The following is a 24,493-nucleotide window of genomic DNA, read 5'->3' on the forward strand; positions in this document are numbered from 1 at the left end:
CTGCTAGGAGAAGCGGGAGACTTGGTCGGCAATTTTGGTTTTCGGCGCCTCCACTTCGTCAGAATACGGACGGGCTGACGCATCCAGCCTTATGGACTCCCGGCGGGGACGTGGGCAGTAATCGATGCTCCGCTCAAGGCTCCTGGTTGAGCGAGGTTTGGCGCGCGAGCTCGGCGGCCAGGTGCGAGGCGGACGCACGCTTTGGTTTTTTCCATCGATCGCAGAGGTAAGGTGTGGGGGGCCTTGGGCGGTGTCGTGCGGCCATCCCAGGCGGCGGGTTAATTTCGAGAGCTAAAGAACGTGGCACAGCACTCAGTGCTGCAGATTTAGGAGCGGGGGTTCCGTGTTCGAGCCTCAGCCTCGTTTCAACATCATTGGGGAACTATTTTGCATTTTAAAAGAAAAACACACCAGTTGCTCAGCCGGCAGCGCGATCGCTGAGGCTATCACACCAAAGCATACGGGTTCGTGGCTGCAGGCCGCCAGTCATAGTTTAACAAGTGTATTGAGCTCCATTCAATCTGTTTTTAGCGTTTGGTAAGACGGGAGCAGGTGTGGTTTGCTGGCGAACCGAGAGAAGATTGTTTTTTCTATTTTAGGCAATTTGATACTGCATTTCTGATGGGGATCATGGTATTGACACAATATATAAATTGAATTTCCTTGGCTAAGCCGTGTGTTGAACGCTCTTTTACGTTTTGAGATAGCCAAGGGAGGTGAAACAGCCAAGGGCAGTAGGGGGGGGGGGGGGGTGTAAAAGAGGGTACGAGCTTGTACAGACGTTGTTTCACCTCATACAGTCTGCTGTCGCCAATTACTTGATTTCACACTCCCAGGAATTAATACATTTTCTATTTTAGGCATGTTAGAACTGCATTCCTGCAATTTCACGTGGTAAGCTCGGAGTGGTGGACAGCGGTTGTGGTCGCAGGTCGAATTCCGGCTGGGAGTGCGCAGGATTGGAACAGTAAGAGGAGAGCGGGGGGCTCGCATTACATTGCTTCTGGTAGCCGCCGGGTGGGTCTACGTTAGAGTTTACTCACCCCTGACAAACCGGATAAGCCGGGGCGTTGCAGTTGCATGGTGCTTACAGCCCCCTGTACATTCTCCATCTGGTGAAGGTAAAAAGCGCACTTACGCCTGTGTTGGAATACTAGGAGTGTAGGGCAGTACTCCTCAGTCATGCCGGGGTCGAAGGGTTTTAACGGAGGGTCCAGGATGGAGGTTATGATGCAGGCCATGATGCGGGAGATGAACAGCATTAATAGGAGGTTGGGGAAAGTGGATGAATTAGAGGCCCTCATGAATGAAAGGTTTGCTGATCCCCCAGGCCCTTCAGGCAGGCCCACGCGGCAGCGAAAGGCACCCTTGCCAAGGGGGGATTTCGCTAGCCCACCACAGAAGTCTAAGGCCAAGAAGCCCAGGTACAGTGCCCCAGCCCCGGTAGTTCCGGTTTCGCTTCCACCCACGGTTCCGGTACCTCCTATACCTTTGCCGGTAGTTCCGGTGCCTGCTGCACCGGCTCCTGCCAGGCCGCCGGCGCTCCCTCCTGTGGGCACTGCTTCCCCGCCCGTGGTACCGATGCCAGTGCCGGGCCTGCCGCCACCGGTCACTCCGTTGCCTGCCACACCAGTGCCACCGGCCATGCCCCTTGGGGCGCCTGTAGTCCCAGCTGATAACCCGGACTCGGTCCCTGCTGAATTGGTATCTCAAATAGCGGCCCTATTGCCGTGGCTACAAAAGGGGGACGTGTTACCTGCTTCATCAGATCATGCTGCGGAAGCAGCACAGTTGGTAGAAAGGATTAAATCGGCAGCGGCGGCTGACAGAGCTGCGGTTCCCTCATCTTCTTCACTTACAGGTTCCAGCCCCGCCCAACCGAACGCAGATGGTGGTCAACCGGCCCAGGTGCCAGGAAATGGTAAGGAGGTGGCGCTGCCTCTTTTGGGGGATGGGTCAATGCCCTCCAGGAGTGAGAATTTGGCACAACATGTGTCCCAGGCCACGAAAGAAATGATCTGGGCGGGAAAATATATCTAAATTGTTTCATTGCTACTTGATAACAGGGAAATGGAACATGCAAAGACACTAAAGGATTGGATGCATCCGAGTGAATGGAGGGCACAGTGTTCTAGATTTAGGGTGGAGGAAACTTTGCTCAACTGGGTTAGGGCTTTCGCAGTATTCACGACCATCATGGCCGAACGGCCTCCTAATGTACAGGCGCCATTGGCTTGCTACCAGAGTAGGATTGTGGGGTGGAGCGAGCAGTACCCGGGGGATGCCTGGAAGGAGAATGATGTCAATTTCAGGAAAGCTAAAGAATTTGACACATCACTGACATGGGACATGGGACAGGGTTGACTCTGTGTCGTGGCATAAGCAGTTCTCAGGGAGCACAGCCCCACTCCAGTCCACCAGTGCGGTCAGGGTTTACTCCGCCAGACCCCAATACCCCTTTCGGTCGGCCCAGGGGAGCGAGGTCCCGGGTAGGAGTAGGGGGGGGGGGTCTGAGAGAAAAGGGTTGTGCTGGGATTTCAATAAGCACTCCTGCACAAGGGCCCCTGGCACCTGTAGATTTAGACATGCATGTTCAGTCTGCGGTCACCCCTCCCACCCCGAGTCATCTTGCAGGTCTAAGCAGGGCAATCACAGTCAGAGGGGGAAGAGGAAGCCAGAGTAGTGCAGATAATTGGGATATCCCCACCCCTATAGATGTTTTAGCAATGATCCCTTGGTTGAATAGGTACCCGAACCACACAGCGGCCACTCTACTTCAGGAAGGTTTCTCCCAGGGGTTTAGGATCCCGGCAGGGGGGTACACAGGTAGCGCACATTGCAGGAATCAACTGTCAGTAAAACATAACCCCGCAGTGGTGGCTGCTAAGATTAGCAAGGAACTGTCTCTGGGCAGGATAGCGGGCCCTTTCCAGAAGGTGCCGGTCCCCAATTTTGTGTGTTCTCCACTGGGGGTAGTACCCAAAAAAGAGGAAGGGGAGTTCAGACTGATCCACAACCTGTCGGCACCTAGAGGAGCGTCATTGAATGATGCTATTGATGAGGGGATTTGTAGTGTAAAGTATGCCTCATTTGACCAGGCAGTTGACTTATTGCGGGTGCTGGGGCCAGGGGCAATGATGGCAAAATCAGACATAGAATCTGCTTTCCGTCTCCTCCCAGTCCATCCTCTGGACCACCATCTCTTAGGTTTCACTTTCGAGGGCAATTTCTATATGTATAAATGCATGCCCATGGGCTGTTCCATTTCATGTGCCTACTTTGAGACGTTTAGCTCATTTTTGGAATGGGTCATGAGGGAGGCGACGGGCCATCGGCGGGTTATGCATTATTTGGACGATTTCCTTTTCTTAGGTGCGGCGGGATCTCAGGAGTGTGCTTGGGCGTTACAGGAATTTTGTGTGCTCATGCGGGCTTTTGGGGTCCCGCTAGCACCAGGGAAGACGGTTGGACCGTCCACCTGTTTGGAATTCCTTGGTATCGAAATTGATTCAGTGGAAGGATACTTCAGGTTACCCAGGGACAAAGTGTCTAGGTTTAGAGCAGCCCTACGGCAATGCCTACGCAAAGACAAGGTTACATTGCAACAGCTACAGGAAGTGGTGGGGCAATTGAATTTTGCACTGCGGGTCATCCCAATGGCACGCCCTTTCTCACGCTCCATTGCCCAAGCTATGAAAGGGTTACGGGAGAAACATCACCGCACGAGGTTGTCATCTGAGGTTCGCCAGGATATGCGTATTTGGATGGCATTCCTGGAGGACTTTAATGGCAGAGCAGTGTGGTCCGGTCCTCCCGCCACATCAGCAGAATTGGGTTTATGGACAGACGCTGCGGGGAGTGCGGGCTTTGGTGCCATCCTGGGGAACAAGTGGGTCGCCCAGCGGTGGCCGGCAGAATGGAGAACATGGGGTCTGACCGCCAATATTGGCTTCCTGGAACTCTTCCCAATATGGGTAGCATTGATGGTCTGGCCGGAACACTTATGCAATCAATCGGTGGTGTTCTGGTCTGATAACATGACAGTTGTGGAATGTATAAACCAGCAGGGGGCACGCTGTCCATTCATACTGCGCTTAATAAAGGAGATTGTGTTGCAGTGCTTGAAATGGAATGTGGTTTTCAGAGCCAAGCATGTCCCTGGCATCCTCAATAATACAGCTGACTCCCTTTCTCGCTTTAAAATGCAGGTTTTCAGGGAACATCTTCCTGCAGCAGACCCCTCGCCAGCACACTTCCCGGCAGTACTTTGGCAGATTGGTGCCCCAGATTACAGGACCTCGTGGTTGCTAGCTTAGCCCCCAGGACCAAGACAGCTTACGAAGGGGCGTTTTTGTCTTACCGGGCATTTTTGGGGCAGGAATGGGAGGTTAGGTGGGCCCAGGAAGACAGCTTTGCAGCTTACATAGAATCAATGCACAGGGAAGGGCGCTCAGTGGCGGCTGCGAGCAGACATAGGGCGGCAGTCTCCTTCTTCGCACAGGCTAAGGGCATGCGAGATCCCACTAACACCTTTCTGGTACGCAAGGCCTTGAGGGGTTGGCGCCGTTTACAGGGTTACCAGGGTGATAAGAGAAGGCCCATTGGACTGGCACGACTGACAGTCTTATTGGGGGCGCTTCACAGTGTATGTAGCTCTCAGTGGGAGGTACTTTTGTTCAAGGCTGCATTTTCCCTGGCCTTCTATGGGGCTTTGAGGATTGGGGAGTTAGTGGCTGGGTCAAAAAGCTGATAAGGTGGGCGGATTACAGTGGGCCGGTGCAAAGATCAGGGAGGACGTTATGTGGATAACAATTCAGAGATCAAAAACTGACCAGGACTCTCGGGGTCACACCATAGTGCTCCACCGGGCCCGGGCCAACCCTTGCTGCCCGGTTTCTCACGTGGAGGCTTTCTGCAGGCAGCAGGAGGGCACGGCGGGGGGCGCACTGTTGTGTCACGCCGACGGTACACCATTGACCAGGTACCAGTTTAGACGAGTCTTGGAGTTAACTGTCGGACTGGCAGGTTTTGATCCAAAGGAATTCGGCACCCACTCATTTAGGATTGGGGCAGCAACTGAGGCAGTGGCGAGGGGTCTCCCAGTTGAGGATGTGAGATGGGAGATGGTCGTCCGAACGTTACAAGCGTTATGTACGAATTGACATGTTGTGACAGGACAGTGCTCACGCCTGGTATGTTTCTGGTTTTTTGCAGTTTCTCAAATCTGTCACGCAGGGGAGGAACTCGCTACCGGGCGTCAACGACCGACACCAGCACAGCACGAAGGACACAGGAAATTGGTGACTTGGATTGTGGGCCACTCTTATGTTAGGCGTGCGGAACATGTTTTTCTTTCAGGAGACCGTAGGACGAAGGCGGCGCAGAAGGGGTTTGATATCTCATTCTTCGGGAGAGGGGGTTTATGCCTCAGCCAGTTTCAGAACTTTTTCCAGGGACTCTTAGCTCAGTAGCCCGCCCCCCCGTCAGTGGTGATACTTCACCTGGGGGAGAATGATTTGGCCAAACTGGGGAGGCGCATCCTTATTGAGGAGATCATTTCCACTGCGGGGTGGGTGGCCAGGATTTGCCCGGGTTCCACAGTAGTTTGGTCGCAACTTATCCCTCGGTGGCAGTGGCGAGGGGGGGACTCGGTCAGGGCTTTGAATCACTCGGTACGGAGGATCAACACACAGTTGGACAAATTATTTCGAGCCCCCCGGTTGCAGACGATTCCACATGGGTGTATCTGGGGCGAGCAGTTCTACCTGAGGGACGGGGTTCACTTGACTGAGGCAGCGAACGTCTTGTGGTCTAATAATGTCTGGGCCTGGTTGGAGGGTTTTGCAAAGTAAGCGCGCTCCTGGCTTAGGTCTAGGTAAGGGGGAGGCCAGATCGTCGGTTAACAATGCTGGCCTGTGGCGGTAAGGTCATGACCGGTGAGCAACTATTTTAAGGTCTGAGGGGGCGGGCATCATCCTATGGAGGTTCCCGCCCAGGGGGAGGGGCCATTGGCCCCTCCTAGAACTTCAGGGGCAAGGTAACTGGTGCTTCAAAGTGGCGCGGGTTGGGGAGTCACGCTTCCCTTAGGCTGGTAGCCACCCCGCGCGCGCATACTCATGACGTCACCGGATGGCGCAGAGTAAGGGCCCTCCTTTAGTGGGTAAATGAAGTTCACGGCGTGGACCGGGTAATTACCGGGCCCGGCTGTGCATGCGCACAGCTTTAGGGGAGGCGCAGCTAGTAGGACCTGACACCGGTTAGCGACCTTGCCATATGGCCCAGAAATGTTAGTATACAAAAATGCAGAGGAGGATGTTGGACTCGGTTAGGAAACAATCTGTATTAGAGTTTTTGTTAAGGATAGTCACTCACACCTGTTGACAATAATGTATCTAATGTCCTGCTGATTTTTGTATAACTGTTATCATGCAAGTATAAATTTTATTGTTTTATAACTTAATAAATACGGCCGGGGGGTCTTGCGACCTCCCGCCTTCCAAAGATACCATGTTTATGTTCCTGTGTCTGGGGGTTGGTGAGGTCATAGGGAGGGGGCGGTAGCCAGTCACTGACCATGCGGGGGTGGCCATTGTGCACTCTTTGTGGGGAGCAGAGTCATCGGGTCTGGCGAGGTCCCCAGAGAGCAGCAGGGGCCGGCTAAATTACATCTGGGCCTACCTGACTAAGCCTGACCACCCACTTAATAACTACTGTGTGGTGCTTGATGCCCGATGGCTGAACTGTGAAGGTGCTACCTGAGGTGAGGTAAGTGACTGTGGCCAGGCCCATACAGACCAGTAGTGAATACCAGGCACCTGGGGACTATATATGGTTGTCTATGGAGGAGGGCCCATATGATCTCGATCACTGGGATTGCAGCCTGCTTGTGCCACCCAGTGTGATTTTTGTGCTGGGAGGGCAGGGTTGTAGTTGAAAATGTCAGCAAATATACACCATTTGACTGTGGAATGCCCTAGATTGATGGATGGGGACCCTCTACAGCATCTCTCACTTTCGTAGATTTAGCATGTTCATAAGGCCAGGCCAAGGCCGAATTTCTTAATGCACCACAGGATTGTTATATTGGTGAGATATGAGGTGGTGGACGAGGGGGACCACTGTACGCTATGCCGCATCAACAAAAATAGGCTACTGCTTAACTTACGGCGTCTGAACATAAATCTGTCGCATTGGTGAACCTTATACCACCACAGGGTCGATTTAGCGCTCGTTTAGTAAACAAACTTAAGGCCACAGAAGGTTCCGGCGTTCGCCATACACCGGAGCTGCTGCGTCAGGTCCTTCTCCTGTTATTCCTCTTATGCACAGGGGACAGCTATATTGGTATGCAGAGGGTTACCATTCATTAAAACAGTTGAGGAAATTGACCTGCAAGGGAGATATAACGTTATTCAAGAACGTATTGCCACACAGTTCATTACTATTGTGAACACATACAGGCTGAACACTGATGGGTTTGTTCGACAAGTGTGGGATCGGTGTGTCCTAATATGCTTTGGGGATAGAATTTCAACTTAGTTCTAGACCCAAACCTACATAACTCCCACCTACTCACTTGTACGCACCATGCTGCCGCTAGGAAGCTTTGGTACATAATGGTTACTCATGGCCTCCTAAACCTTTGGCGCAAGACGCATGCGTGGGCACATGGAAGGGCAAACATGTTTTGACGGCACATGAGCTCAGCTTTATTGCTGGTTGGGTACCCACGACATTAGGAGCTGGGTTGCACATGGTGACCAGGTGCCATGTACATATTCTGATCATTCGCCTGTTTTGCTTACCATCACAATACCGGACTCCAAATACCACTCCTTTGTTTGGTGCCTCCCCCCTTTGGCGTTTATTGATACAGCCTTTGCTGCTGAGGTTAGAGAGGAGATTATAACTTTTTTCTCTCTTATTGGCGGGTCTGTTACATCACCTGAAATACTATGGGAAGCATATATTAGGGGGCTATGTATTGCTAAGCAACACTGAGTACGGACGACCATCTCCAATTGTTTAAACACCCTAGAGAAAGAGCTCTTGAACCCCTATATAGTCATGACCCTTTGCCCACAGTACTGGCGAATATCCAGGCCAAACTTCTGAGTTTCAAAAAGAGGCTGACAGGGAAATTAAACATTTATGTCAGTTTGCCACTGCCCAAGAACTCTTGCTAAAATAATGCAACAGAATAGAGGATCCGCTCCTTTAGTTCAACTACAGGGTGATAATGGCGTGATGAGACAAGACTTGAAGGGTAGTTTGCAGGAATTTGTAGACTATTATACCAACCCTATATGTGACCATCACTCTACCAGTGCAGCAGACTACACTGCCTGCTTTGAAAGGGTGGCGATGGCATGGCTAGAGGGACCGCCATCGTCTCTTCCTCGAAGAACCCATTACTGGGGATGAAATTTCTGAGGCCATTTCTGGCCTCCACACAGGTAGATCACCGGGAGGTGGCAGGTTTATAGCTGAAATTTATAAAGCTTATGCACATTTTTGGCACCCAAAGTGCAACTCCTATATGCATAGGCATAGGAGAGTGCTCGCTACCCACTTCCTTTCAAGAGGCCATCATCATTACCTTGTTGAAACCTGGCAAAGATCCATAATATCCAGAATCCTATCATCTCTTGTACCTTATAAACACCGACTCAAAGATCTTTGCCAACAGACTCCAACTCCTGCTCCACAACCTTGTCCTTCCAGACCACGCAGGGTTTATACCCGGTTGTTCTACTTTGCATAACCTTTGCAACTTATTTGCATTGCTACATCAAATTGACTTTTCACAAGATGCAGTAACAGCACTTTTAGACGCAACTAAAGCATTTGATTCTGTGGAGTGGGGTTACCTTTTTGCTGTACTGAGCCACATGTGAATTTCCTCACGCTTTATACACCTAATCCAGCTGCTTTACACTACCCCTTGGGCTAGGGTGTGGGTGAATCGTTTGACCTCAGATCTGCATGCTAAAAAACGAGGTATGAGATAGGGGTCTCCCCTGCTCCCTGCCCTTGAGATGGAACCTTTGGCTTGTGCTATTAGACAGCAGCATGGACACAGGAGCATTGCGTTTGCACCACCTAATTTAATTATATTCTTATACACAGACGATATTACACTGTACCTCTGTTACCAAGCCAGAAACCTACTCCTTTAATGTAGTAATTCACCCCATTCTGCATTCTATCTAGTATAGTGATAAATTGGAATAAATCTACAAAAATCCCCAACCATGTTTTATGGAATCTTATACATGAAGTACGTAGAGTCATTCTGTTGCTTAGACTGAATTTACTCCCTTTAAGAAACGGAACAGGAGCTTGGGAGGGCATTGCTAGACAGGAAAGACTTTGTCACTTATGTAACTCCTGTATACAAGACTTAAATCATGTCCTATTTGTTTGCCCCACATTACAACCAGTACGTCGCAGATACCTAAAGAATTGTTTTTTAAAGTACAATATCACCACAGCAGAAGAGGCCCGTAACTGTCTGCTGGCACCGCCACCTGAATTTATTTGTTTTACAAATTTTAGCTTTTTAAAATAATTTTTAAATATATTTTAGAACAGTATTGGTTTACTATGTATGTTTCTGAGCACTTGCACTTTTCTAACCTTTTTTGCTGCTAGCTATCGAGTACTGTATGCTGAAATTGAATATCTTTGCCTTACTATGAGCTTTTTCATTTGTATGCATATTTTACAGCTACCAGTTTTCGCTTATTTTCCCTCGAGTTGCATTACCCTGTATTTCTGTTAAGTTTTAAATATTCTTGCACTGTTAATATGCTGCTGGTTATCTTGTACTGTATTGTGAATTGACAAATCTCATCTCTTTATTATATGGTCTTAATTTTGAAAGTTTTTATTATAGCATTAGATTGTAATCGTCGTAAAAGTCCCCCAAGTATCCATCGATGGTAATCTGATTTGTTATGGATCAATCCTCTTGGCACTTGCAGGTTTCTTGAATGGTTTCCATATATATGTTTTTCCTCGTTTTTATATGATATGATGAATTTAGTACCGTACAAATCCATAAAATCTCTCTTTTTATGGAGTGTAATGTTGATTTTTAGATGTATCTTTTTCCTTTTATGTGGAACTCTTCAGAGTCCCAAATCATAATAAATAAACTATAAACTGGAATAAATCTACCATCTCCCCCCTCACAAATGAGACAACAGAGAAATAGCTCACTTTCTCTCTTTCTTGGTGCACTACATCCCTAAAGTACCTTGCAATATGGATGAGCCGAAACTGAGAGACTGTCATTACCGAAAATTATGGTACTACTATATCCAAAATGGAGGACCAGGTGGCCTGCTGGATCAGACTTTCCCTGTCCCTACACCGCAGAATTGCCTTGATGAAAATTATTCTCCTCTCAAAACTCTTGTACCTCCTCAAAAACATACCGGTCCCTCTGACCAGACAATTTTTTAATACACTTAAATACCTCATGATAAACAGCCCTGAGTCAAGTGGGAAATTCTCACACTGTCATATGAACAGGGTGGTCTGGCTGCATCCGATTTCAAGCTGTATTACATCTCTGCGCACTATGCATATTATTGGCTACACACTCCACCCTATATGGCTCACATTGCTATTGAGCATGACAAAGTATTTCCGGCCTCATTACATACACTTATAGGTAATCCATACAGTGGTGCATACGCAGTTAGCATGGGACAGTATACGCCGGTGATACGGGAGAGACTGATTGTACTCACCCCATCAGGCCCGCACACATTTTCCCCTACTCTTCAGCACATTTCGCTCAAGTACACTGACTAGGCTCGCCACTCGGGGTATGAAGACTGGGTGACTTGCTTCTAAATGGCGAGTTCATACCGGCATGGCCACGCTAGAGCGGGCGGACGCCAATGCCTTGGACTCATTTCTCTACCTACAGACCCGGGCAAAATGTAAAGATCACTATTGTGAGTTTCCATGAGCACACTCTGAATGTCACGCCCTGAAAGTCCTACTCACGGCAGACTCCTATTGACACATGATCACACGCCTGTACACCTCAATACAAGCCACGGCCCGATTAGTACCCCGTAAACAAGAGATGCTTGGGAGAGGGATTTCGGTGACACTATTACACCCAAAGAATGGGCCTTTTGCTATGTGCAGACCCGGAGCTCTCGCCGCTAATGGTCGTTTGCGGCAAATTCATTTTAAGTTCCTTCACCGCATCTATCATACTTTGCTCCAGTTATATACGTGGGGACTACGATCGACATCCGATTGTGTCTGCTGCGGCATCTCTGAGGCCGACTTTATCCATGGCGCCTGGCTCTGCCCCTATAGTTGCCTATTAGTCTCAAATATTTCAAGCCTTAGAAATTACTGATATGCAGCTATCTCCATTGCCTAAAATGGCTCTGTTGTGTTGCACCCAAAGCAAAACGCAATAAGAGCATAGATATGTGTCCATTGCCTTATTGCTAGCAAAGTGACAGGTGGCTTGCCACTGTGGGAGGGTCAATCCTCCTGTGATGGCTGACTGTTTGCATAATTTAACATATTGTCAGGAACAGCTGGACACATGCGATCTCTTGATACCTCTCATGAGCAGGTCGAATGATATCTGGGATCCTCAATGTCGCCATCTTCCACAGACAGAAGTACATGCCCCCGTTGGACACTCTGGCTAAGAACGAACATGGCTGTCTCGTCCGTCGACGATCACACTGAGGCCATTGCTGGTCACTGATCCCTCCAGGGGAACCCAGACTCGGAGTGGACACTAATGTGGACGTTTGTGAGACCGGCCTCTTGGCATGGGCCCTCCCGACCAGCAAGTTACCCTACAACCACGCCGAACCTCGTGGACACGGCCTTCTGGCTCCCGTGGGCCAACATCCCGAGGGCCGACCAGATCCCCAACACGCATGCCCGGCCGAGGGAGAGCGAAACCCCCCAAACCAGACCGAGAGGCGCCGACCCTGTCACACCTCTGGCCTCTCCCCCGAGGGAGGTTTCGATCGGCCACCAGGCCCCCGGTGAGCGGGCGCCTCGCCTGCTGGGTGTCTGGAGTCCCTCCCGGACCCACCTGAACAGATCAAAGGGCCGAGCGACAGGAAACCCCGTCACACCACCCCCCAGGCACCAGACCCCTCTCTGCGAGGACTCCGGACTTCAAAGAGGAGGGGGAGTATAACAAGGGGTGCTGACGGGACGGGGGCAGAGAAGACCTGGACTGACGAGAGCCTGCTGACTTGGTCGCGGCTCGATCGCTCCCCGAACAGAAGAACGCTACCCGAACTCTGAACCATCTGAGCCCTGCTGATGCTGTCGCAGCTCCCCGAACTCTGAACCATCTGAGCCCTGCTGACGCTGTCGCGGCTCCCCGAACTCTGAACCATCTGAGCCCTGCTGACGCTGTCGCGGCTCCCCGAACTCTGAACCATCTGAGCCATGCTGACGCCGTCGCGGCTCCCCGAACTCTGAACCATCTGAGCCCTGCTGACGCCGTCGCGGCTCCCTGAACTACGAGCCTCCGGTGCCTGCTGAGTGACTCGCGGCCCGCTCCTCCAAGAGAACCGGCAGAGATTGCCGAGAGAAGCAACATCCCCTCAGCTCGAGGATTGAGAGCTGTGCGCCGGATACCTCGCAGAGACACTGATTCAAAGACTGTCCCGCTACCCCTTTTCCCCTCATCACGAGATCGCTGCCGCTTGTGGCATTAATTCTGCACCTGCCTGCCGGATCATAAAGATCCCTGACAACCACCGATAAAAGCATATTATCTTGCAACGAATTACTGTGTGGTGTCCCTCTATCCAAAGAAGAGAGTAAGCGCGGCGTGTGCGATCCTAGGTGCGAGACCCTTCCAGGAAGGGCCTCCCTGCTCTTGCTCGGCATAACTCTGGGTAAGGTGGGCCTCCGGGTGGTCGGGAACGCATTCCGCAGCCTCCCTGGGGAACGCCTTCCAACAATGTTATAATTGCTGTCTCCAGTGCTGTGGATCATAGACTTTCAGCCCTCTTGGCCTGTCGACGTTATTCTTTACTCATCTTAACATAACAGTTCTATCAACACTGCATTCTATTTTGTGCTTTGGTGCAAAGCATTATACTGGGGATTGTTTATGGCAATGTTGCCTCTATTGTTCTAGTCTTGCCCATTGTGGCTTAATAAATAAGTAAATAAAGATTTACTCAAAATGTGCCACCACATCCAGAACGAATATTTGCTCTGAGGCAGAAAATTAATTTAGGTACCCTTTGATTATTTATATGTAGAGGACCAGATGCTGCTAGGATGCATGGTAGACCAAGTATATGGCACAGGAGATCTCATGAATATCTGGAAAATCAGGCAATGGCTAAAAGCAAGAGAAATATCATCCATCATGCATGCTACCACAGGACACATAATGGGTACCACGTGTACTATGCCAGAGAATATGCTTAGCAGGATTACCATGCCCTAGAATAAGTCATTTAAAGTTTCTATGCCCAGAGAACAGAGTAGAGAAACAGTTTGCTGTTAACTAAATTATGTAAATGTATCCAACAAACAAATGAAGACCCTACTGAAGGCACGCCTACACAAAACCGGATCAGACTCTGGTCTGAGATGGAAGGTCGTACCTCAGACCACCAACATGAACTGTGCAGCTACAGGAACGGCAGATTGCATGCAATGCACTTGGTATTTAACTGTAACAGTTTATTTGTAAGCCCTGCCCCTGTAAAATGCTTTAGAAATAAAACATGCTAAATAGAGGGTGGGAGCCATTACAGAATTAACAAGCATTAGCAAAGTCAGAAGGTCTGATGCTGACTTCCAGCCATTTGGTTTTGTCAGTGCTTGTTTTATTTTGTCATGGTTTTTGCCATAGTACTTCCTAGTACTTAAGTGAACTACTTTGTGTGTGGATGTGCGCCTTGTGAAAGGGAAAAATGCAGTCAATCACAGTGTAGTTATCCAATGGCTAAATTGCGCTGACTCATTACCCCATGGTGTGGTGGACGGAAGAAAGATGTATATGACACAACACAGATTGATGGATGAAGACATCTGGCTGGTGCAAGGGTGCATGCGTTGGCGTTAGACTTCAAAGAGTGAGGCAGCGCTAAGATAGGGCAGAAATGCTCGATATCTTTGTAAATATGGAGCATTTCTGCTCTCCCTTTCACACAATGCAGTGCAGCAACTTTGCCTGCTGCCCTGGGCTGCGTGAAAGATTGGTAAATATGCCCCTACGGTTTGTCTGTTTACGGTGTGAGGGTTTGTGAGCTGGATGGCTGGGCAATGGTTCGAAGTATGAATGCCCGTGGTACAGGATGGGCTACTGTTTCGTGAGATAAGCACCACAAGGTTTTGGGGAAGGTTGGGAATTAGAGGTGTGGTGGCTTGAAGTTTTTTGTGTTTGGGGTGCCATGAGTGAGAGGGGTGATGATGATATTCGAAGTCCTCTTGTTTCCTGCATTTGATTAAGTGATAAGCTGATTTACCAAGGGCGTATGGATTTCTCCAGTTGCCTCAAGAGCTTAGTGATAATGTATCAACCCCTTAATGTTGGTCTACAGATGTGCACAGCACAAATTCTGGTAACATCACACAGACAAAAGTGTGGAGCCGGAATGGGTGGCCCATCCTACTGAGCAATGGGCAGTCCCTGTTGGCAGGGCAGCATTACAGTTATATTACCCGTAGGGGCGTCATGTGCCCAAGCTAGATCCTGGAAGAGCAGGAGAGTGGCTGCCCTAGGGGAAATGTGGCGGAGAAGCACACCGATGGGCACTGCGGCAATAACATAGAAAGGATGCTGCATCCTTTTGAAGTGTGCTAATACATTTTAGGCCCTCCAAGTTAGATTTTCCTTAGCTTTGTAAGTCCTGTAGTTAGCCTGTGGGTCTGCAGAGCCGAGTTCTTGATAATCCCTCACAGAATGTAGTTTGTGAGGGTTGGTTAATATGCAAATTAGCTGCCAGAGATTCTACATGGTTATCTTTACATGCTGAATCCCTGTTTTCTGTTAGCTGGCCAAGGCAACAACAATCATATATTTTACAAGGCTTTATTTAACACTAACCTTAACCAATAAAAGATGCAAGGCTGTTAGAGTAAAAATTAGTGGGACATTAGCACATGAACATTAGCAAATATGAACATTAGATATGCAAACAAAAAGTAAATACCAAGTATTTTATTAAGGCCTAACAAGAGCCTGCATTTGGTTTTTAGACAATCTGCTAGAAATTTAAACCATCAAATCCCATCCTTAGGTCAGCAATTAAGGGGCCCTAGTCGGTGTTTAAAGTTCATTGGCAGATGCTCAGCTGACAGGAATAGTGTGCCCTACAATTGAAATGACCTTCCTGGCAGACTAAAACTGATTGTTTATACACTTCTTGCCTCTTGGCAGCTGGAGTATGGAAGGGTATGCTGCGTAGGGTCATATGATGATGGGCAGCCGGAGAGTGGAAGGGTATGTTGCATAGGGTCATATGACGATGGACAGCTGGAGAGTGGAAGGGTATGTTGCTTAGGGTCATTAGACAATGAGCAGCTGGAGAGTGGAAGGGTATGCTGCTTAGGGTCATATGACAATGGGCAGCTGGAGAGTGGAAGGGTATACTGTTTAGGGTCATATGGCGATGGGTAGCTGGAGTGTGGAAGGGTATGTTGCTAAGGGTCATATGACGATGGGCAGCTGGAGAGTGGAAGGGTATGTTGCTTAGGGTCATATGACGATGGCAAGCTGGAGAGTGAAAGGGTATGTTACTTAGGGTAATATGACAATGGGCAGCTGGAGAGTGGAAGGGTATGTTGCTTAGACGATAAGCAGCTGAACAGTGGAAGGGTATGTTGCTTAGGGTCATATGACGATGTGCAGCTGGAGAGTGGAAGGGTATGCTGCTTAGGGCCATATGGTGATGGGCAGCTGGAGGGTGGAAGGGTATGTTGCGTAGGGTCATATGACGATGGACAGCTGGAGAGTGGAAGGGTATGTTGCTTAGGGTCATTAGACGATGAGCAGCTGGAGAGTGGAAGGGTATGCTGCTTAGGGTCATATGATGATGGGCAGCTGGAGAGTGGAAGGGTATACTGTTTAGGGTCATATGGTGATGGGTAGCTGGAGTGTGGAAGGGTATGTTGCTAAGGGTCATATGACGATGGGCAGCTGGAGAGTGGAAGGGTATGTTGCTTAGGGTCATATGACGATGGGCAGCTGGAGAGTGGAAGGGTATGTTGCTTAGGGTCATATGACGATGGCAAGCTGGAGAGTGGAAGGGTATGTTACTTAGGGTAATATGACAATGGGCAGCTGGAGAGTGGAAGGGTATGTTACTTAGACGATAAGCAGCTGAACAGTGGAAGGGTATGTTGCTTAGGGTCATATGACGATGTGCAGCTGGAGAGTGGAAGGGTATGCTGCTAAGGGCCATATGGTGATGGGAAGCTGGAGGGTGGAAGGGTATGTTGCGTAGGGTCATATGACGATGGACAGCTGGAGAGTGGAAGGGTATGTTGCTTAGGGTCATTAGACGATGAGCAGCTGGAGAGTGGAAGGGTATGCTGCTTAGGGTCATATGATGATGGGCAGCTGGAGAGTGGAAGGGTATACTGTTTAGGGTCATATGGCGATGGGTAGCTGGAGTGTGGAAGGGTATGTTGCTAAGGGTCATATGACGATGGGCAGCTGGAGAGTGGAAGGGTATGCTGCTTAGGGTCATATGACGATGGGCAGCTGGAGAGTGGAAGGGTATGTTGCTTAGGGTCATATGACGATGGCAAGCTGGAGAGTGGAAGGGTATGTTACTTAGGGTAATATGACAATGGGCAGCTGGAGAGTGGAAGGGTATGTTGCTTAGACGATAAGCAGCTGAACAGTGGAAGGGTATGTTGCTTAGGGTCATTAGACGATGAGCAGCTGGAGAGTGGAAGGGTATGCTGCTTAGGGTCATATGATGACGGGCAGCTGGAGAGTGGAAGGGTATACTGTTTAGGGTCATATGGCGATGGGTAGCTGGAGTGTGGAAGGGTATGTTGCTAAGGGTCATATGACGATGGGCAGCTGGAGAGTGGAACGGTATGCTGCTTAGGGTCATATGACGATGGGCAGCTGGAGAGTGGAAGGGTATGTTGCTTAGGGTCATATGACAATGGCAAGCTGGAGAGTGGAAGGGTATGTTACTTAGGGTAATATGACAATGGGCAGCTGGAGAGTGGAAGGGTATGTTGCTTAGACGATGAGCAGCTGAAGAGTGGAAGGGTATGTTGCTTAGGGTCATTAGACAATGGGCAGCTGGAGATGGAAGGGTATGCTGCTTAGGGCCATATGGTGATGGGCAGCTGGAGAGTGGAAGGGTATGTTGCTTAGGGTCATATGACGATGGGTAGCTGGAGTGTGGAAGGGTATGTTGCTAAGGGTCATATGACGATGGGCAGCTGGAGAGTGGAAGGGTATGCTGCTTAGGGTCATATGATGATGGGCAGCTGGAGAGTGGAAGGGTATGTTGCTTGGGGTCATATGACGATGGCAAGCTGGAGAGTGGAAGGGTATGTTACTTAGGGTAATATGACAATGGGCAGCTGGAGAGTGGAAGGGTATGTTGCTTAGGGTCATATGACGATGGGCAGCTGGAGAGTGGAAGGGTATGTTGCTTAGGGTCATATGACGATGGCAAGCTGGAGAGTGGAAGGGTATGTTACTTAGGGTAATATGACAATGGGCAGCTGGAGAGTGGAAGGGTATGTTACTTAGACGATAAGCAGCTGAACAGTGGAAGGGTATGTTGCTTAGGGTCATATGACGATGTGCAGCTGGAGAGTGGAAGGGTATGCTGCTAAGGTCCATATGGTGATGGGAAGCTGGAGGGTGGAAGGGTATGTTGCTTAGGGTCATATGACAATGGGCAGCTGGAGAGTGGAAGGGTATGTTGCTTAGGGTCATATGACGATAAGCAGCTGAACAGTGGAAGGGTATGTTGCTTAGGGTCATATGACGATGTGCAGCTGGAGAGTGGAAGGGTATGCTGCTAAGGTCCATATGGTGATGGGAAGCTGGAGGGTGGAAGGGTATGTTGCGTAGGTTCATATGACGATGGACAGCTGGAGAGGGGAAGGGTATGTTGCTTAGGGTCATTAGACGATGAGCAGCTGGAGAGTGGAAGGGTATGCTGCTTAGGGTCATATGATGATGGGCAGCTGGAGAGTGGAAGGGTATACTGTTTAGGGTCATATGGCGATGGGTAGCTGGAGTGTGGAAGGGTATGTTGCTAAGGGTCATATGACGATGGGCAGCTGGAGAGTGGAAGGGTATGCTGCTTAGGGTCATATGACGATGGGCAGCTGGAGAGTGGAAGGGTATGTTACTTAGGGTAATATGACAATGGGCAGCTGGAGAGTGGAAGGGTATGTTGCTTAGACGATGAGCAGCTGAAGAGAGGAAGGGTATGTTGCTTAGGGTCATTAGACAATGGGCAGCTGGAGATGGAAGGGTATTCTGCTTAGGGCCATATGGTGATGGGCAGCTGGAGAGTGGAAGGGTATGTTGCTTAGGGTCATATGACGATGGGTAGCTGGAGTGTGGAAGGGTATGTTGCTAAGGGTCATATGACAATGGGCAGCTGGAGAGTGGAAGGGTATGCTGCTTAGGGTCATATGACGATGGGCAGCTGGAGAGTGGAAGGGTATGTTGCTTGGGGTCATATGACGATGGCAAGCTGGAGAGTGGAAGGGTATGTTACTTAGGGTAATATGGCAATGGGCAGCTGGAGAGTGGAAGGGTATGTTGCTTAGGGTCATATGACGATGGGCAGCTGGAGAGTGGAAGGATATGCTGCTTAGGGTCATATGGCAATGGGTAGCTGGAGTGTGGAAGGGTATGTTGCTTAGGGTCATATGACGATGGGCAGCTGGAGAGTTGAAGGGTATGTAGCTTAGGGTCATATGACGATGGGCAGCCGGAGAGTGGAAGGGTATGTTGCTTAGGGTCATTAGACAATGGGCAGCTGGAGAGTGGAAGGGTATGTTGCTTAGGGTCATATGACATTGGGCAGCTGGAGAGTGGAGGGTGTGTTGCTTAGTCATATGACGATGGCAGGCTGGAGAGCGGAAGGGTATGTTACTTAGGGTAATATGACAATGGGCAGCTGGAGAGTGGAAGGGTATGTTGCTTAGGGTCATATGACGATGGGCAGCTGGAGAGTGGAAGGATATGCTGCTTAGGGTCATATGGCAATGGGTAGCTGGTGTATGGAAGGGTATGTTGCATAGGGTCATATGACGATGGGCAGCTGGAGAGTGGAAGGGTATGTTGCTTAGGGTCATATGACAATGGGCAGCTGGAGAGTGGAAGGGTATGTTGCTTATGGTCATATGACGATGGGCAGCTGGAGAGTGGAAGTGTATGTTGCTTAGGGTCATATGACGATGGGCAGCTGGAGAGTGGAAGGGTATGTTGCTTAGGGTCATATGACAATGGGCAGCTGGAGAGTGGAAGGGTATGTTGCTTAGGGTCATATGACGATGGGCAGCTGAAGAGTGGAAGGGTATGTTGCTTAGGGTCATATGACGATGGGCAGCTGGAGAGTGGAAGTGTATGTTGCTTAGGGTCATATGACGATGGGCAGCTGGAGAGTGGAAGGGTATGTTGCTTAGAGCCATGTAGTGATGGGCAGCCGGAGAGTGGAAGGGCATGTTGCTTAGGGTCATATGACGATGGGCAGCTGGAGAGTGGAAGGGTATGTTGCTTAGGGTCATATGACATTGGGCAGCTGGAGAGTGGAAGGGTATGTTGCTTAGGGTCATATGACGATGGGCAGCTGGAGAGTGGAAGTGTATGTTGCTTAGGGTCATATGACGATGGGCAGCTGGAGAGTGGAAGGGTATGTTGCTTAGAGCCACGTAGTGATGGGCAGCCAGAGAGTGGAAGGGCATGTTGCTTAGGGTCATATGACGATGGGCAGCTGTAGAGTGGAAGGGTATGTTGCTTAGGGTCATATGATGATGGGCACCTGGAGAGTGGAAGGGTATGTTGCTTAGAGCCATGTAGTGATGGGCAGCTGGAGAGTGGAACGGCATGTTGCATAGGGTCATATGACGATGGGCAGCTGGAGATTGGAAGGGTATGTTACTCAGGGTCATATGACGATGGGCAGCTGGAGATTGGAAGGGTATGTTACTCAGGGTCATATGACGATGGGCAGCTGGAGAGTGGAAGAGTATGTTTCTTAGGGTCATATAGCGATGGGCCGCTGGAGAGTGGAAGGGTTTGTTGCTTAGGGTCATTAGACGATGGGCTGCTGGAGAGTGGAAGGGTATGTTGCTTAGGGGCATATGACGATGGGCAGCTGGAGAGTGGATGGGTATGTTGCTTAGGGTCATATAGCAATGGGCAGCTGGAGAGTGGAAGGGTATATTGCTTAGGGTCATTAGACGATGGGCAGCTGGAGAGTGGAAGGTTATGTTGCTTAGGGTCATATGACGATGGGCAGCTGGAGAGGGGAAGGGTATGTTGCTTAGGGGCATATGAAGATGGGCAGCTGGAGAGTGGAAGGGTATGTTGCTTCAGGTCATTAGATGATGGGCAGCTGGAGAGTGCAAGGGTATGTTGCTTAGGGTCATATGGCGATGTGCAGATGGAGAGTGGAAGGGTATGTTGCTTAGGGTCACAGCTGCGCCTAAGGCACCTCTTCGTCATGCACCACTGCAAAACCTCTCTGATTTCTAGTGGCTGCACCACCAGATGCCAAGGTACAAATTTATTTTTTTTTGTGCCAAAAAACCTACATGGGGAAATGTGATTTTAAATTAGAAGGTATGTTTGACAGACAGCAAGCAGTCTGGCTGCTGATGCTTGTCTCGTCTGATGCTTTCACTAGGGTTTACACTAGTTTCTGACCTTGGAACCAGGAGTCTTGCACTGCTGACTCTCTCTCTTATCTGAAATAGGCAAGTTTTGCCCACCAAAAGCAGAAAAGCAAGAAGCTTCGAGCAGATCTGTGAGCTATGAGTGCATATAGCTCACCAGGTCGAGCATTCCTAGCCTGTACCCTTAACACACAAGTAGCAAGCTTATCTAAAGCCCAGTTACAACGTTTTACAATACATTTTTGACCATGGGGAATCCAGTCTGAATTTGTCAGTAATCTTTTGTGTTTTATTAGGGGCTTTTATAAAGTGCCTATCTCGCTTCACAGTCGTTGCAGAGTGCTGCCTGGCGAAACAACAACCCGCAGGGTCACACATTTAGTTTTTTACTGTTTTATAAGCTGTTGTGAACAGGTGACTCTTCTCCACTCTTCGGATCTTGTTTACTCTGAGAGAGAAATTATTTATATTGAGAGATCTTATATTGAATCATTTGTGTGTAGCTACTTGGATGTCTAATTTCGTCAGACATTCTGTGCTTAGCCGTCCGGTTGGCTGGTAGGCATGGAAGAGCTTCTCAGAACACATGAACTATCTGAAGATGATGCAGGCCATAGACTGAGGTTTGCAGACTTCCTTGGCAAAGGAGCCCTGGGTAACCAATGTTAAAGTAACCGAGGTGCGATGTCGCAGATGAAAAGATAAGTAAATAAGTGTGAAAAGGAAGAAGACCCTCTTTGATGTTGAAGACGGTGGAAGACACTTTAGGAGACAATACTGACTTGTGGGATGATGCTCAGTTCAAAGATGCATAGTACCTGAAGGTTGTTCATTTTTTAGACATATTGGACAGGGTGTCCAAAGAGAGGTATCCAGCTGAACAGAAAACCGGTGCACGGTGGTCCAGGCTTGCATGACACCAATTAGTATCTCATGAGCCTGGCTTCTGTCCGGTTTCTGCGAGTGGTTCTCTCTTCCAGAATGCCCATGAAATATGTTGAGTTTCTGTTGTGTCTACTCCTAGAGTTATCAAAGGTATATTGGGGTCAGTCCCTACATGTCCCTAGTCCTTCGTGTTCAGTGTTACAACTAACTTGATATGTGTTTGCTGGATCATGGTTGTGTCTAAGAAAAATAACCACTCATGGTACTCAAACATTTTGTGTTTTTGGTCTGCCTGGATGTGTGGAAGAATCCATAGTACAGACCTCACTGCACTTTTTCTTATTGTACCTGCTTGAGGAGTGAAATTGTGATGAAGATGGGCAGGCCAGGGCTTTGATGCTTTGGTCGTTCCTGCTCTCATTGATGAGTGAATATGATCTAGTGGAAATCGGTCTCTCATCTGTGATGTTGGTCTGACATGCTGTGAGAAAAGGAAAGAGGCAAAATCATGCATGTTCTTTTGTGAAGTAATGCAGAAGAAGACCATGTCTGCTTACACTTGCAAATCCGGCCTCACTTCTAGTAGACATCTGAAGCAGATGTTTAATCTAGGTAAAAACAAGCACTCCCTCCTTCATGCCAAAGGCTCCTTAATATATCTTCTCTGCTTTTCATTGGTCTCTGAGATGCTGTTCTGTCTCTTCACAGATCTTGCTGGGGGTCTTCTTCAACATGCACTCCTCTGTGCTCATTGACGACGTCCCGTTCACAGAGAAAGATTTCGAGGAGTAAGTCTAATTTCACATTTTAATTCTTTGTCTGTAAATGTTGTGCACACTGTGACTTTACAATACTCTTTGTTTATATTGAAGAGCTTTAGGAGCTTATCCAATGCATCGCCATAGCCCTCACCTTATATGATGAGCCTTTGGTAGCCTCCCCAGATCTTAAATATTGGCACAAGGGGAAATGTTTTTGCTAATTTTGTATTACAACAAATCCATTGTCAGGCAGCACGTATTGTATTCATAAACAAAAGTGTTTAACAAAACACAGTTTTAGCACATGCACAGCCTGTACAAATCTTTGGCTCTGGGCAGTCCTTGTGATGAGTTTTGTCTTTTGTCCCTGGATCCTTAGGACCAGAGCACTACATGGGCTCACTGAATGCACAGAACCTTCTCATAAGGCAGTGGATCCAGGGCAGTCCAGACTTACTCCAGGAGGGTGTGGGGTGGAGATATAGAGATAGGTAAATTATGAATGTCAATCAAAACATGCATTAACTAGGCAGTACTGTAGCTTTACACAAATGTTAAGACTTTCAGTCCATTGGAAAGCGTTAATTTTTAATTGTGATACATAAATAGAACCTTGCAGTAAATTACCATTGTATACATTCTCTACTTATGCCTACAACAGGGCACGAGGTAGCAACATCCAACAGGGAACTCTGCCAATCTAGAAAGCAATGTAGTCTTAAGTGTGGTGTCTTGTCTGCGTGGAGCGAGTCCGAATGTTCTGCTATTTGGCATTAAAGCCAGGTTGAATGAAGCTTGTGCGGCCACTCGTGGGCCTGCCGCGTGGATGCAGCAAGAGTAAGTAGGGCCTCAGCTGAATTACTTGTGTCTCCACTTGTTGGAGACTTGTGCGGCCTCTGTCTGCCACCACAAGAGACTCCACAGGTCAGATGGGCACAAGGGACTGAACATGCACTTTTAAAGGTGACATTGCAACTTTCAGGGGGGAGGGGGCAGATTAGTAGCACTGCTAGAGAGTGCAGGGGGGCAAACTCGAAGTGAGCTGATCACAAGGAAGGAAGTACATCTCTGTAAATTCAAAGTACATAAGTGTTCAACCTCTGGGCTTCTAGGGGGCATCTCTCTGCACCAGACAACTTGGGTTACCAGCGATGGCTTCTCCTCCAGGGAGATGTGGAAGGATTCATGAGAGCTCACCTCTCAGCCGTATCAATGCTTTTAGGAGCCTGAGTAGGACGCTGTCACCACTGATGAAGAGTTGAGGACAGCCTGTAGAATCAGGCGGGTTATGTATGCGGGCATGAGTACGACAGGCTTTGCGGTTGAGACCATGGATTGACGGTACATTCACCCTGTGACCAGTGCAGGGATTAAAGTCGATCTCACCTCAGATGCGGACCCTGTCCTTAATGATTCCCAGTGCTTTTCTGCCTGCATTCCCTGTTTCACTTGCCGATCCAGTAGCACGCCAAAGATAAAATCCAAGTAAATGGAGAGAAGGGAAGAAATTAAGCAGATGTTGAAGGATACAGAACTAGAAGAGAACCAGCTCGCTAATACCCTACAGTTGAATAACTTGAACTTGAACTTGACCCTGCCAAGATAGCACCTGCTACAGTATGGAGCTTCATACTTCAGAAGAGCACCCATGCACTGCCTCGTGCCCCAAGGAGTTGATTGGCAACTACATTCTTAAGGCTGATATGATCTTGTCGGTGAGTACTATTAGCCTAACATGTAGAATGTGGAAATTGAGGATGAAAAAGCAACTGCTTTACTAAGTAGACTTTTATTCTGGGGTATATCTTTAGAGTAGTGCAGCCGGTACAGTGGCACCAGGACCCACCTGTTTGGGGGGCTCGCTGCACCCCAGTTATGGTGATCTTTCACTAATCAACTGGGAAAGGAGAAGCCATGTTCCTTGCTTGCATTAAGGCCCATGGCACCTTTGCTAGGCCATGCAAAAAGGCTGTTACATG

General features: G+C 48.9%; 1 protein-coding gene across 1 annotated transcript in view; it reads left to right on the forward strand.

Annotated features, from left to right (window-relative positions):
• The window catches only part of LOC146780093 (ribonuclease kappa-A-like), a 108,381-nt gene that overhangs the window by 34,735 nt on the left and 49,153 nt on the right, over nt 1–24,493 (forward strand). Inside the window, exon 2 of the mRNA XM_085637885.1 lies at nt 22,462–22,541. Within this exon, the coding sequence (XP_085494011.1) occupies nt 22,462–22,541 (80 nt within the window). The remainder of the gene's footprint in view (nt 1–22,461; nt 22,542–24,493) is intronic.

Source organism: Triturus cristatus, chromosome 12 (genome assembly GCF_964204655.1).
Source record: "Triturus cristatus chromosome 12, aTriCri1.1, whole genome shotgun sequence".
Classification (NCBI taxonomy): Eukaryota; Metazoa; Chordata; class Amphibia; order Caudata; family Salamandridae; genus Triturus; species Triturus cristatus.